At 40.4% G+C, this 14,898-nt stretch overlaps 1 protein-coding gene across 5 annotated transcripts in view; it reads left to right on the top strand.

Moving 5' to 3' along the window:
* Positions 1 to 4,151: 4,151 nt before the first annotated feature.
* The window catches only part of MAK (male germ cell associated kinase), a 57,646-nt gene continuing 46,899 nt past the window's right edge, over positions 4,152 to 14,898 (top strand). For 3 of the 5 annotated variants that reach the window (XM_025891019.2, XM_025891020.2, XM_073877571.1), the window contains exons 1-2: positions 4,260 to 4,405; positions 11,055 to 11,382. In XM_025891019.2, coding sequence (XP_025746804.1) covers positions 11,282 to 11,382 — 101 coding nt within the window. In that variant the 5' untranslated portion in view covers positions 4,260 to 4,405; positions 11,055 to 11,281. The other 2 variants (XM_073877569.1, XM_073877570.1) reach the window with 2 other exon arrangements.

Below are 14,898 nucleotides of genomic sequence, written 5' to 3'. Positions count from 1 at the left end.
ATTTTCAACTCCTTGTACCATGTACACTACCCAACCCACTTCAGTCTCGCCTCCATTTCATTAAAATAATGAATGAATGAATGAATAATTAATGATAATGATGGTGGTGTTAATTGTGAGGGTCATGATACATATTAAGGTCTGACTACTATGAGCTGGGCAGTATTCGATTTCCTCTCACAACTTTCAAAGTTATGCATCATTAGCCCATTTCACAGAAAAGAACATGGAGTGTCAGAGATACTAAGTACTTTGCTCAGAGAAAAATAATAACCATAGTCAGTAAAAGGCAGTAGAGAGATTAAAACAAAAGTCCACATACCTTCAACCAAACCATCTGCCCCCACTGAAATTTTCATCCCTGAGGTCATCAACAAATTCTAGATAACAATCCTAATGAACACATTTTATTCTCTTTGCAAGCTATGTCCTAAAGTATCAGGAAAGTCTAAGAAAGCCTATTTTTGGGGGGTGGGGTGGGAATGTTTAAAAAATTTTCCATATATTGGGGCACCTGGGTGTCTCAGTTGGTTAAGCGACTGCCTTCGGCTCAGGTCATGATCCTGGAGTCTCGGGATCGAGTCCCACATCAGGCTCCCTGCTCAGCAGGGAGTCTGCTTCTCCCTCTGACCCTCTTCCCTCTCGTGCTCTCTATCTCTCATTCTCTCTCTCTCAAATAAATAAATAAAATCTTTAAAAAAATAAAAATAATAAAAAATAAAAATTTTTCCATATAAATTAATGGTAATTGTTTCTTTGCTTTATGCCATTTCCAAAGCTTCATAGGAATGCTCTCCTTTTGGATAACAGGCGAAACCTGTATTGTGGTTCATATTATTAACTCCATACGTTATTTTTAATAATAGTTACTAGTAACCTGTTTTACACTGAGAGTATTTTTACATTTATACATGTATCGGTTTCTTTGGTCATACTATCTTTTTGCAGCTCTGGGATTACATTCCTTCTTCCTAAAGTACAGTTTCCTTCTACCTAAAGTACAGTTTCTCTTTCAGAGTAGGTCTGTTATAAAAGGTCTCATTTTTTTTTTTTTAATCTGAAAATGTGTCTATTTGCTGTTGCTCTTGAAAAATAGTTTTCTTAGGTACAATTCTAGTTTGACAGTTATTTCTTCTCATTACTTTGAACAAAAGTGTTTATTATTTTCATTTAAGGGGGAATTTTTTTTAAAGATTTATTTATTTAATTTTATAGAGAGCAAGAGCACAAGCAGGGGGAGGGGCAGAAGGAGAGAGAGAATCAAGAAATCAAGAACAGGACAGAGCCACCCAGGCGCCGAGTGAGGTGGAACTTTCATGTCATCTTCCAGCTTTCATGTTTACTATGGACAGGTCTGCTTGTCAGTCTACTGCTCTTCCTTTCTAGGTCATCTCTCTTTTCTTCCAGTCTGTTTTTAAATTTGCTTTGTCTTTAGCATTCTCCAGTTTTGCAAGTTTGTGACTCGATGTGACTATCTCTTAACTTGCCCAGCTTGGCATTCATTGTGCCTTCTTTATCTGTGGATTCATTATCTTTAATTGATTGTAGAAAGTACTCAGCCATAATTTTGCAAAAATTGCCTCTTCTCCGATCTCTTTATTCTCTACTTCTTAGACTCTACTTAGGTATGTATTAGACTTTCTTGTTCTTTCCATCATATCTCTTAGCCTGTCATTAACATCTCCTATCTCTTGTCTTTGTGCTACATTCTGAGCGATTTTTGCCGATTTTGTTCCAGTTTCCCAACTCTTTGGATCTAATACACTGTTTAACTAATTTGCTTTTTAAAAAGTGTATGTTAATAATTATTATTTTAATTTTCAACAGTTTTTTCTAATACTCCTGGTCAATCTTTGTTCATTTTTGTGATTCTGTATGCTTTTCTGTATACTTTCCCACACATGATTATTTTATATTCAAGCTGATATCTCCAATTTCTGAAGCCCTCAAAAGTCTAAACATATTATTGCTTTTTCTGCTAATTCTCATTTGAGGGGGTTCATTTTTCATGTGGCTATAAGCTGATACTTTGTGAAAAATCTGGGTGCCTAAATTGAAGATGCTTTGTCCAGAGATGATTTGTGTTCTTCTGGAATTTAGATGGCACTACTGCCCTGAGACCATTTTGGCTCCTTCCCAGTTTCTCTGGTTAATTTTCTAGTTTCTGGTTCTGCTCAGCCCCATGGCCACTGGTCCAGAGCTTCATCTTCCATGTTGCTGAAAGTAGATTTGCCTTTGGGCCAGTTTAGCCTTTCACATATGTTTATTGTTCCTACTCGAGTATCAGGTACCTCTTAGAAGGAGATGGGAGTGCCTGGAAATCTGTTCTTCCTATTGCAACAACGAATTTAAAAACCGTGCCTTAAGTACGATGGCCTTGTTTCAAATCAAGAAGGCTCTTCAAATGATCTAGTCTACCATCATATCCTCTTCTTGCTTTCCTCCTGGCTTCTTTTTTTTTTTTTAACCTACCTGTTTTCATTCTGAAATATCTTTTTTTTTTTAAAGATTTTATTTATTTATTTGAGAGAGAGAATGAGAGATAGAGAGCACGAGAGGGAAGAGGGTCAGAGGGAGAAGCAGACTCCCCGCTGAGCAGGGAGCCCGATGTGGGACTCGATCCCGGGACTCCAGGATCATGACCTGAGCCGAAGGCAGTCGCTTAACCAACTGAGCCACCCAGGCCCCCCATTCTGAAATATCTTTTTTTTTTTTTTCCCCAGGAATCTCCTGCTACTTCTCTGAATTTTCTTTTTCAGTCCTTCTCTCTTCCACATCTCTGTTTTTCTTCCCCACCCTTTACAGTATTTTTAAAATATTTAAAGAGTTTTCCAGAATCCCAGTTCTCCTTTCTTCCTAGCTTATCTCATCCACACCCTTGGACTTCAGCTATCGTTTCAGCTCTTCCAACTCTAAGTTATAAATCTGTTTCAAATTACCCTCTCGTAACCTCCATTTGGACTCAAACTCAAGATTTTCACAACTGGCCTTATGATCTCTCCCATACAGTACCTACAAATCTGCTTCTCTTCCAACATTTCTCAACTCGGTTTTGGACACCACTGTCCACCACTCACCTAAGCTGGATGGGCCTGTTGATTTTAACACCTAAATTAAGTTCTGTCCCTTTCTCTTCTGTTTCCATCATCCCTGCTGCACAGTCGGATCATCATCATTTCTTCCTGATCAACTGACATCACCTGCTTTTCTTTCTCTTGCCTCGAGACTCACAGCTAAAATTTGCCCTACTCACTGCTGCTTTTGTGATCTTTCTGAAATGCAGATATGAACACGTCACTCCTCTGTGGAAAATTTTTCATTAGTTCCCCCGTTAATGCATGGTAAGTCCTAGGCTTCATATCTGGTCATATAAGACCTCCATGATGTAACTTTAAAAGCTTTTTACTTTTCTGCCTATTTTTTCTTTATACTGCAAGAGGGCCAAGAGCATATCTGTCTTGTTTACTGTGGCATTATTCTAGTGCCAAGCCCAGGGCCGATACCTCATAGATAATTATTAAATGGATACATCACTGCCTTGTCTCTCATGCTTCTGATTCATGGACCCTTCTTGCTAGCCAATCTGGACATTTTTTCGCAGTAACACAAGTTTGTCCTCCTCTCACAACTCTAGACTAGTTACTATTTACTCATTTACACAAACATAGTGGTTTATCTTGGAATTACCACTAACACTCTAACTGGTACTTAGTAGGTTCTCTGAATGAATAAATGAAAACAAACTTAGAAGTGCGGCCTAGGAGGTAACATACCTGAACAGTTGACTGATAAAAGGGACTGCAATCCAAGAGCAATTTTCCCCCAGGTGGTACACGCACAAGCAAATACAAGTAAAGGCCAATATGTACCTTTCTTCTGCCCTTTCCAAGTCTGCAGACCAGATTTAATGAATCAAGTTCTTTTGTAGAATGAATCCAAGCAAAACCAAAACAGAATAAAGGGCAAACCAACCAACTTCCTACAAAAAAAAACTGTAAAGGTAACCAAGACTTTCTGAAGCCTTACAGAGAGCACTAGCTCTAGAGGCGCCCAGGTGTTAACGGCAGCCCTGCCCCGAGAGAGGCGGGGCTTGCAGGACAGGGCGGGGTTTGTCCGGATTGACCACGCCCCCTGTGGGCGGGGCGTAAGCAGGCGGAAAGCTCAGTAGCCAGCGCACCGCCCCCGCCGTTTCCTAGGAGACGAAACACACAAGACGCCTGAGCTTCACATGCAAGCGAAAGAGGTAAGCGCCGGGTGCCGGGCAGGTAATCCCGAGCCGGCTGCGGGGCCGCCACCCTCTGTCCGATCCAGCTCAAGCCTGTCCTGCGAGGCCCGCCCGGCATGTCCCCTCGGCGCCCCGTCCTACCTGGGCCAACCTCCGCCGAGAGAAGTGGCCTGGACACTGGTAGGGGGAGGGACGGGAGGGAGAAGGACCCGGGAGACGAGGGCGAAGCGGGGGAGGGTCCTTCTGCGCCTACTTCGTTCCTTGCTCTCCGAGGTCCCCTGGACCACTTTTCCGCGCTCCTTGACGGAGGGCTAGATTCCGGGTGGGAGGAAGACGGCAGGCATACCTCAGTGTGAGGACCCCGGCCCCGGAACCTCTCCGTTTTGATCCCCTACGCCCCCCACCCTACCCCCCTCCACCGCTCGCTCTACTGCTGGGGCTGGAGGGGAAACTAGGAGTGAGAATAGAAGCGAGATCGCGTCTCGGGAAGGCAGCGGAATTGAGTTCACAACTACAAAATAAAAAAGGAAGGAAAAGAAAGAAAACCGGGTCTAAATTCCGTCCTCATTCGTGCATCCCAAATGACTCCCAGCAGAATCCCGGCGCAGGGTGGCTCTGGGGGGCAGCCAGAAGTGGCCCGCCAGACCGGCTGCGGGGATGCTGGGGGATCACCCGCCGTCGGCGGCCGGACACACAAGGCCCGGGGGACGACCCCTTTCCGGCACACCGGCAAGACCAGGACCCCAGGAGTCTTTTACAGGGCCCTAGTTTGCGAAAAAAGATCGGAGAGTCGGCGTGATGAAAACTTTCTTACCGCAGACAAGACATTTTAATTTAGGGACAGAGGAGGGGGCAAGGAAGTGGGGAGCAATAAAACTAATATTAGGGGCTTGTAATTTCAATTCTAAAGGAGATTAATTATATTTAGATAATCATTTTAAATGAGCAGACATCTGTCCTAATGATAACGATGTTCTTTGAGCCAAAGTAACACATTACTCTCCAGCCTTCTGACTTTCCTCTACGTTCGCCATCTCCCAATTCACTGCAGCGTCCGGGACAGGGAGAACGCCCACCCCAAGGTGGCCACTTAACTGCTTATGCAAAGTTAGCCTTGCGCAAGGATGTTTGATCTCTCTGTTGGGGTGGTTTTTTATTTTGTTTAGTTTTAGTATAATGTGTGAATGTTAGCACAAAGCACAATGCTGTTATTTTTTTAAGCACGGAATCTTTGTTGTCCCACTGTAAAAGCTCTCCTTTCAATTTCTGTAAACATATGTTTTGGTTACTTTGAGATCTTTTTTTGTCTTGCTCTTAAACAGCTTAGTGATTCTTAAAAGGTTATTTTTTAAACAAACGTTAATGTCAGCGTTGGAGTGATAGCGTTACAGTAGGTTCTGCAAAGACAAGTTGAAGATTTCCAAACGTTATCTGTTCAGTGATTGGCAGACACAAGTTTTACCCTCCATTTGCCCTCTGTGTTTAATCTTCTTTAATCCCATCTAAATCCCTTTTAGCTGGCAGAAGCTACTGAGAATACAGCTTAAGTTTACAGTAATTGTGCACTTAGATAAAAAGAAAACTATTAATAGGAGAGAAATTATAAGGGTATTTGTTTAATGCAGGTCTATAATTGAGTCTTTAAATCTCTTTCTTTAAATCAAAATATAAGGTTTGTTTAGCCATAGGAAAGTCACTAAATATTGTAACTTAATTGTAGAAAATTCCAAGTTCCTAATAGTTCTGCTAAATTAAGGATCATAGTTGTATTACATTTACTTGTGTCCTGCCTTGTTGCATGTATATACATATATATGGAAATATATATACAGTTGACCCTTGAACAATGCAGGGATTAGGGGTTGAACCTCCTCACGGTCAAAAATTCTAGTATAATTTTTGACTCACCAAAAACCTAATAGCCCGCTTCCTCCAGAAATCTTACTGATGACATAAACAGTTAATTAACACACATTTTGTATATGTATTATGTACTGTATTCTTCCAATAAAGTAAGCTAGACAAAAGAACATGTTATTAAGAAAATCAGAAAGAAAATACATTCACAGTACTGTATGGTATTGATCAGAAAAAAATCTGCATATAAGTGGACCTGTACAGTTCAAACCCATGTTGTTCAAGAGTCAACTGTAGAGATGGAAATATTCACATACATAAGAAGTCATGTTAATACATCTCTATTCGGCAGAATTTGTTTTCTGTAGATCAACAGAGAAGAATGAATGTAACCTGTAGAGACATATTATTGTGTGTGAACTGGGGACCCGTAGGCAGCCTATGTCTTCTTAACTTACATCTATTGCTTTTGACTAGTAATTAGTTTAGGAGCTTGCTGTGGTACATCAGTTAAAGTAGTTGTTTATGTGCCATCAGTGAGTAGAAACATGGGAATAATGATTTAAATAAATAAATAAACAAACAAACAAATAAATAAAAAACTTCACCTTGATATCTGTGCCTCTTTACATGAGGCCATTGTCTTTATATTTTCAAGGAGGATTTCAAGGAAATGGTTGGCTTCTAACCCTGGAAAACGATCTGTTTTGTAATTAGTATGTCTCAAAAGAGGCCTCTCTAAGGTTTTTGTTTGGGAGCATAGCATAAACTTGTTTTTACTTAAAGGTTAGGTAGGGCTTAAACTGGACAGATTCTCTGAGAACCACAAATCAGACTTTTTAAAATCTATGTCATGTCCATTATCTTCATCACTCCACCCCTTAAATGATAGAAGCTGAGAAATGGCTGTGTCCCCTGTTCATTCTTCCCTGAATGTAAGTAGACCCTATGCTGTAGCCACCCTCACGTGATACAAATTGTGTTTCCAGCGTTTATTTGGAAAGTGGTTGGTTAGGCTTGGCAAAAAGTTTCTACAATTTCCACTCCAAAAATTGTTGGGTTTCCAGGCCAATGCAGAAAGTCATCAATGAGTGAAGATCTGTAGTGCTAATAATACTGGTGATGGTGGTGGTTGATGGTCTTAATAGTGGAAGATAAAGAGGCAATTAATTCCACTTTTCGAGGTTAAGTCACTGCAAGGAAAATTTTGACTATTGTTTCTTGGACCCTGTCACCTCTGCATTTCTTTTCCCACCTGGGCAGCCTCCCTCTTTCATTCCCTTCTCAAGCAATATGTCCTTTTCCAGAATTGCCTACCTTACTTCCTGCCTATCAGGCCCTCAGCACTTGTCCTCAATTAGTATTAACATGAAAGAAAAGATGATGTTATTATCCCATTGAATTTCTGAATTAAGAAATTAGTTTTCATAAGGGGAGCTCTACTTAGACTCCCTTCCTCCTGTACTCCTACTTTCTTTCCCTCCACTGTTTCTGGCCTGTTATTTTTCTAGTGTCCTTCTGGGTATAGAGCCAGATGCAGCTTCAGGGTCTAGTAGGGGTAAGGAGCACCACTTGCAATTTCCATTTGGTCAGTAGCGTTTTGGTATTTTAGGGTAAGGAAATGGGTTAGGAATCTTAAAGTGGAGGTGAGGGTGGGCAGTTTTCATTGTGGGGCAGACTCTGCATGGTTTTGAAGGAAAAACGGGGGGGGCGGGGTAGTTCCTTTAGCTGCATCAGTGATTGTAAAAGCCAGTAAGAATGAGTTCTTTAGAAGTTGGGGACTACCCTACAAAAAACAAGCAGCCTCAAACCTAATGCAAGTACTAGACTGACTCCATCATTGATTCTCTGATTGATTATAGATACATTATATTATAGATTACAATCCTACTGATACGACGAACACCGTGGCCTTGTGGACAAATATATTCTCTATATTGTTACTTAACCAGAAGGGATCAGTAAACCTATAGAGAGCACTTTTCCTTAAAAGGCCGGTGTATGTCACCTCAAGTAAGATAAGCTAGAAAAATGTCAAACAATTTAACATGTTGATAACAAACTGCAAAATACCGATTTAATAAAATTCTAAATGATAAGAATAAATACATTTTAGTCTGTGTTTTGTTTAATCATAACACATAGTACAAAACAAACAACCCAGAGGTGCCCAGCTGGCTCAGTTGGAAGAGCATGCGACTCAAGAGTCATGAGGTTATGAGTTCAAGCCCCATGTTGGATGAAGAGATGACTTAAAAATAAAATCTTAAAAAAAACAAACCCAAAAGATCTTTCAAAAATATTTCCTTATGCAGATAAAGGAAAAAATTAAGAAAAGCAAATACATGTATGGGTCAGGAACCATGCAGAAGGGGTGATGACTTTCTTTCTATAAATGCCTTAATATATCAATGCCATGTATATGTATAATGTAAATACCACTTACAAAAAATTCTATTTCCAGGCAAATGGGGAATCATTTGCTGGCATCCGTTAAGACCATTTGTTCAGACTTAAGCTGAAAAAGAATACCTAAATAGATAAGGAATCTACTATTGTGATCTCTTTTTTAAGATCCTGGCCACAGTTAGCACAGCCTAAATTAATTCATACATGACTTTCAAGGGGGTATTATCTATATGAAGTAAAATAAATGATACCCTACTGCACCCCCACCCTGTTACTTAAAAGTCCCACAGGGCTCTTCCCACCTTTCCTATGGACAAATACATTCCCGTAATAGGAATAAACATAGTTTTATTGTCCTTCCCTGCACTTTTGTTTCTTCCTCCTGAAAGCCTGCTTTTGGAAGTCTTAGGTACTTTGATGACCACGTCATAACCTGTGGGTCCTAAATTTCTGCATAGAATAGAAAAACAATTTCTATGATTTTATTTTGTGGAAATGAAACAGTACTACAGTGAAAGAAATCTTTGAATGAAGCATCAAATTATAAAAGGCATTTTAAAATAAACTATTTTAATGGTGCCAAGCATTTTGTTACCATCTGCAACTCAGCATAAAGCCTTGTAACAGAATGACAGAGATTTTTAAAAGCAATCTAAGAATGAAATGAGAAGCAGTTCCTTGAAACAGACCTAAGACGGAAGTGAGGAAACTACTGAATGTCCTAACAGCACTTTGTTCTGTTTTTCTTTAACTGCAGTAATAAAATCAGAACCTGCTGAAACCTGTACCCTTCTAATATATACAGATCCACAGTCCCTCATCTGTAGTTTCAAAATTCACAAAACTCTGAAAAATGAACATTTTAAAATAAACTTATACAACATTGCAATGTAACACGACCTGAATGATGTGATGCCAGTGTAGCCTTCATCTCTTTTACTTAGTGGACTTCTGTACAGTTTTCTGCAGCTATGTTAAGATGCTGCTTGGGAGAAACGGGCAGAAGACATGAACAGACATCTTTCCAAAGAAGACATCCAAATGGCCAACAGACACATGAAAAAGTGCTCAACATCGCTCGGCATCAGGGAAATCCAAATCAAAACCTCAATGAGATACCACCTCACACCAGTCACAATGGCTAAAATTAACAAGTCAGGAAACGACAGATGTTGGCGGGGATGCGGAGAAAGGGGAACCCTCCTACACTGTTGGTGGGAATGCAAGCTGGTGCAACCACTCTGGAAAACAGTATGGAGGTTCCTCAGAAAGTTGAAAATAGAGCTACCATATGACCCAGCAATTGCACTACTGGGTATTTACCCCAAAGATACAAATGTAGTGATCCAAAGGGGTACGTGTACCCCGATCTTTATAGCAGCAATGTCCAGAATATCCAAACTGTGGAAAGAGCCAAGATGTCCATCGATAGATGAATGGATAAAGAAGATGTGGTATATATACACAATGGAATATTATGCAGCCATCAAAAGGAATGAGATCTTGCCATTTGCAACGACGTGGATGGAACTGGAGGGTATTATGCTGAGCAAAATAAGTCAATCAGAGAAAGATGTGTCATATGATCTCACTGACATGAGGAATTCTTAATCTCAGGAAACAAACTAAGGGTTGCTGGAGTGGTGGGGGGGTGGGAGGGATGGGGTGGCTGGGCGATAGACATTGGGGAGGGTATGTGCTATGGTGAGCGCTGTGAATTGTGTAAGACTGTTGAATCACAGATCTGTACCTCTGAAACAAGTAATACATTATATGTTAAAAAAAAAAAAGAAGATAGCAGGAAGGGAAAAATGAAGGGGGGGAAATCGGAGGGGCAGATGAACCATGAGAGACTATAGACTCTGAGAAACAAACTGAGGGTTCTAGAGGGGAGGGGGGTAGGGGGATGGGTTAGCCGGGTGATGGGTATTAAAGAGGGCATGTTCTACATGGAGCCCTGGGTGTTATACGCAAACAATGAATCATGGAACACTACATCAAAAACTAATGATGTAATGTATGGTGATTAACATAATAAAATTTTTTAAAAATCTTTAAAATAAAAAAAAGATGCTGCTTGGGAGGTGTTACATAATGTATGCTATATCCACCATATTACTTTTCTAAAATGTACAGATTCCTGGATTCCAAACACATCTGGCCCAGGAGTTTCACATAAGGGATCATGGGCCAAATTAAATGTAATGCAAAAAGTGATTCAAAGAATGGATATAGTATAGTTGTCTGATTTTCCAATGTCTGATTTGGAATAATGCAGATTATATTCAGTATAAAAGGAATCCTACAGATCATTAAGCCAGTATTTACTGAATGTAATGGGATAAATAGCACAGCCCCATGTAAATGAAGCAGTCATAAATGAATATTATCAGTCTGTTATATGTGAACCCCATTCCACATAGCACAAAGGACTTACTGACAAATGTTTAGCCCACCAGTATTTATAATTCTTCCCCGTGCTTAGGTTACCAGTAAATTTTTTGAAGAGATTCTTCAATGAGAATTTTTTATTCTTGTTGTTTGTTTGTTTGTTTGTTTATAGGGTGTTCATAGGAATGGAAGCACTGTTTCCTTGCCAGATTCCTTATCGCTACATCTCATGAACCTACCTAATCCTGGGGAAGAGCCTGCGTCTAATGATGGCAAACCTGTCACCGGTGTAGCAACAACAGTCTGAGGGGAAAAAAACAAAAATAAAGAAGCATTTAAGTTTATATTCAAAAAAGAAGTCATTTCAACCAGCAACCTCTGTTGCACTATTTTTCCAAGATGAACCGATACACAACCATGAAACAGTTGGGGGACGGCACTTACGGGAGTGTGCTGATGGGCAAGAGTAACGAATCTGGGGAGCTGGTGGCCATCAAAAGGTACGGTGTGCGACACTGCAAGGTTTGAAGCTCTGATCTTTCTTTTCCCTTTCTTTAGAAAGACGTTGAGTGTAGATTCTGCGCTTGTTTGGCTCATGGGGAATGCCATTCTGGAGAAACACTGCCAGAAAGGAGGTCTGCTTATCCCCACATACATTGTTTCCGTGTTTTCTGGTTTGTCCAGCTACATTGATACATCAAAAAATATAAGTGCTCTACTTTTTATGCATAAGAAATTGGAGCCGAAACTGAAGGCCATGTATGAAAATGTTTTAGAATTTAAAGTTGAGTGCAGAGTAGAATTTATTATTTCCTTAAAACAACGGACCTCAGAATCAGATGGTGCTCCTAATATCAAATTGAGTTCCAAATGGTATGTGCTAATCTCCTAAGCTTACCAGTGAAATAGAATTATTATTAACTTAATTATTTCTTCTGAATCTGTTTGTTATCTATTACACATAAACAAATTACCCCAATGCTTAGTGATTTAAAACAAGAACAAAGATTTACGAATTCACCGTTTCCGGGGGTCAGGGATTTAGGAGTAACTCAGCTGGATAGCTCTGGCTGCAGGTGTCTCCGGAGGGGGCGGTCAGCAGAAGGCTGGCCCGGGACAGCAGCATCCCCCTTCGAAGGTGGCTCACTGGGTGGTGGGCTAGGGCTGCTGTAACAAAATACCACAGACTGGGTGGCCTAAACAGAGATTGCTTTCCTCACAGTTCTGGCAGGTGCGTCGTCAGAGATTAAGCTTTCAGCAGGGGTGGTTTCTTCTGCGGCCTCGCTCCATGGCTTGTAGACGGCTCTGTTCTACCGGTGTCCTCACAGGATCTTCCCTCTGTGCACGTCTCCATCCTAATCTCTTCTTATAAGGACACTAGTAATATCGTATTAGGAACCACCCTAAAGACCTCATTGAACCTTAATTAATTCTTTAAAGTCTATCTCTAAATACAGTCACACTCAGATATTTACGATGTCAACATATGGATTGGGTGGGGGAAATTTAGCCGAGACTAGGATGCTATAACAAAGTGTAAGCCACAGACTGTGTGTGGCTTCAACAAGGGAAACTTACAGATTTACAATTCTGGAGGCTAGAAGTCCAAAATCAAGGTGTCAGCGGGGTGGGTTCCTTCTGAGGATCTATTCTAGGTCTGTCTCCTTGGCTTATGGACGCCATTTTTCTCCCCCTGTCTCTTCCACATGGTCTTCCCTCTGCGCCTATCTCTGTATCCAAATTTCCCCTTTTTATAAGAACATCAGTTATATTGGATTAAGGATCACCCTAATGATTTCATTTTAACCTCACTGCCTCTGTAAAGACCCTACCTCCAAATAAGGTCACATCCTGAGGTACTGGGGGTTAAGACTTCAGCATATGAATTTGTGGGGGGGGCACAGTTTAGCCCACAACACAACACTCACGCACGTGGTTGACAAGTGGCCTGTTCACATGGGCCTCTACAGAGGGTTTCATGAGTCCTCTCATGACACGCAGTCGGCTTCCTCCAGAATGAGTCCTGGAGACCGATTACCACATCAACCAAATGATGACAATCTAAAATGTAAAATGCTTTAACAAATGCTCATCAAATGTTAAAAACTTTGAAAAGCATGATCCAAAGCATTACATATATAAGGAAATAACTTTATAAAATATTGTCAACAGCCATTATTGTCAAATAAACGTACAATGTGCAATAACTGAAATGAAGTATTTACCGAATGGGCTTAGTAAAATTCAATACCCACTCATGACTGGGAGAAAAAAGCCCTTAGCAAATAGGAATAAAAAGAAACTTCCCTAACCTGATGAGACTTATATAATTCATCATCTTTATGCTGAAACATGAGAAGTACTGCTAGTAAAGCTGGTTTTCAGGCCAGACTGCCTGCTGTATCCCTACTAATTAAGGTTGCTTTGGTGATCCTAATTAATGCAATTAGAGGGAAAAAATGACGTATCAGTATTAGCCAAAATGAGATGAAATCATCCTTATTTATAGATTAAATCATTTTATCACCTCATGCAATACTTCATTACACATAAATAAATTTATACATGTAACTATTTTTAGTATATGTGCTGCTGAAGCAAGCACTATATATATATACATATATATACATGTTTTTAAAGAACTGGAAAGATACACGTACAATTCATGAAAGCTATGGCTTCTGGGGAAGAGTAAAAAAATGAGAATGGTTAGGTCTGGTGGAATCATGTAAGGTTATTACCGTTGTTCTGTTTTATTTAACAAAATGCTCATTATTCCTTGTGGGTGGAAAAATCATGTGTTTGTTTTACTGTTCTATTTCATAAAATAAGGAATCAAGCCTCACCTGCATACATCTAAATAAAGCCTTCAAAGCATTGAAGGGTCCAAAACTATAAGAAGTCAAATAGATTGAAGGCTGAGAAGAGGCCATAAGTATATAATTTAGGAATGCTTTGGTGTATGAAATAAAAAAACCTAACCAAAATTTAAATAGGGGTTTCCTTTTCTCACATAATAAAAAGTCTTGAGGTAGGCAGCCCAAGGCCAATACCTTGTCCATGATGTTAACACAGACCTAAGTTCTTTCTTCAAAACATAGCTCCCTCACCCCTCTCCAGAAGACTTCTGGTTACTTCTCATTGGCCAGAAGTGTGTCACCTAGCACACCTGGCTATAAGGGAGGCTGGGAAAGTGAGTACTTAGCTGGGCGTTCGTATCCCTGTAGAAAAGCTGTGATAGTAAAGATGAAGAGAAGAGTGGCTTTGGACAGGCAACTCACAGTGTCTGCCACACTCAATATCTACTGTGTGCTAGATAGTGTTCCTAAGTAAGGACACAGCAAAAATGAATGAGAGGGGGAGGAGTCATGGGGAAGGCTTGAAAAAAATGTAAATATTCATTCAGCGCATAATTGTGATGTTCCCACACTGGTGCTCAGGACAAAATGGGAATGAGACAGAGGAGTTACAATGTAGTGAGGAAGACCGACAAATTAGACAAGTTACAGTATAAAATATGGTAAGTCCTATGATGGGGGGATTAATGAGTCATAGGGGAGCACAGAGAAGTGATGCTGAAGAAGTATGCTGGAAGACGTCCCATAGAAAGCGAGATCTCAAGAATGAAAAGAATATCAAGAAAAAGAGGAGGTGGGCACCTGGGTGGTTCAGTTGGTTGAGTGTCCAACTCTTGGTTTCAGCTCAGGTCATGATCTCAGGGTTGCGGGATTGAGCCCCAAGTCAGGCTCCATGCTCAGTGTGGAGTCTGCTTGAGATTCTCTCTCTCCCTCTGCCCCTACCCCTCAAATAAATAAATAAGATCTTTTAAAAATTAAAAAAAAAAAAGGAAGGAGAAGAATGTTGTAAGCAGTAAGGATAATATGTATGAAGGCCTGGAGGTGAGAGAATGTGAAGGCTTTCCCAGGGCTGAGTAACTGAAAGAAGTGTAGGTGGCTGGAGTGTAGATTCTGCGTGGGGCAGAGGAGGGACATGAAGGTAACGGGTAAAGTCATAGA

This window comes from Callorhinus ursinus, unplaced genomic scaffold (assembly GCF_003265705.2).
Source record: "Callorhinus ursinus isolate GAN/ISIS: 27379988/994484 unplaced genomic scaffold, GSC_fseal_2.0 scaffold26, whole genome shotgun sequence".
In the NCBI taxonomy this organism is placed as follows: Eukaryota; Metazoa; Chordata; class Mammalia; order Carnivora; family Otariidae; genus Callorhinus; species Callorhinus ursinus.
Note: the sequence above shows the minus strand (reverse complement) of the source record. Positions and strands in the feature narration are given on the sequence as shown.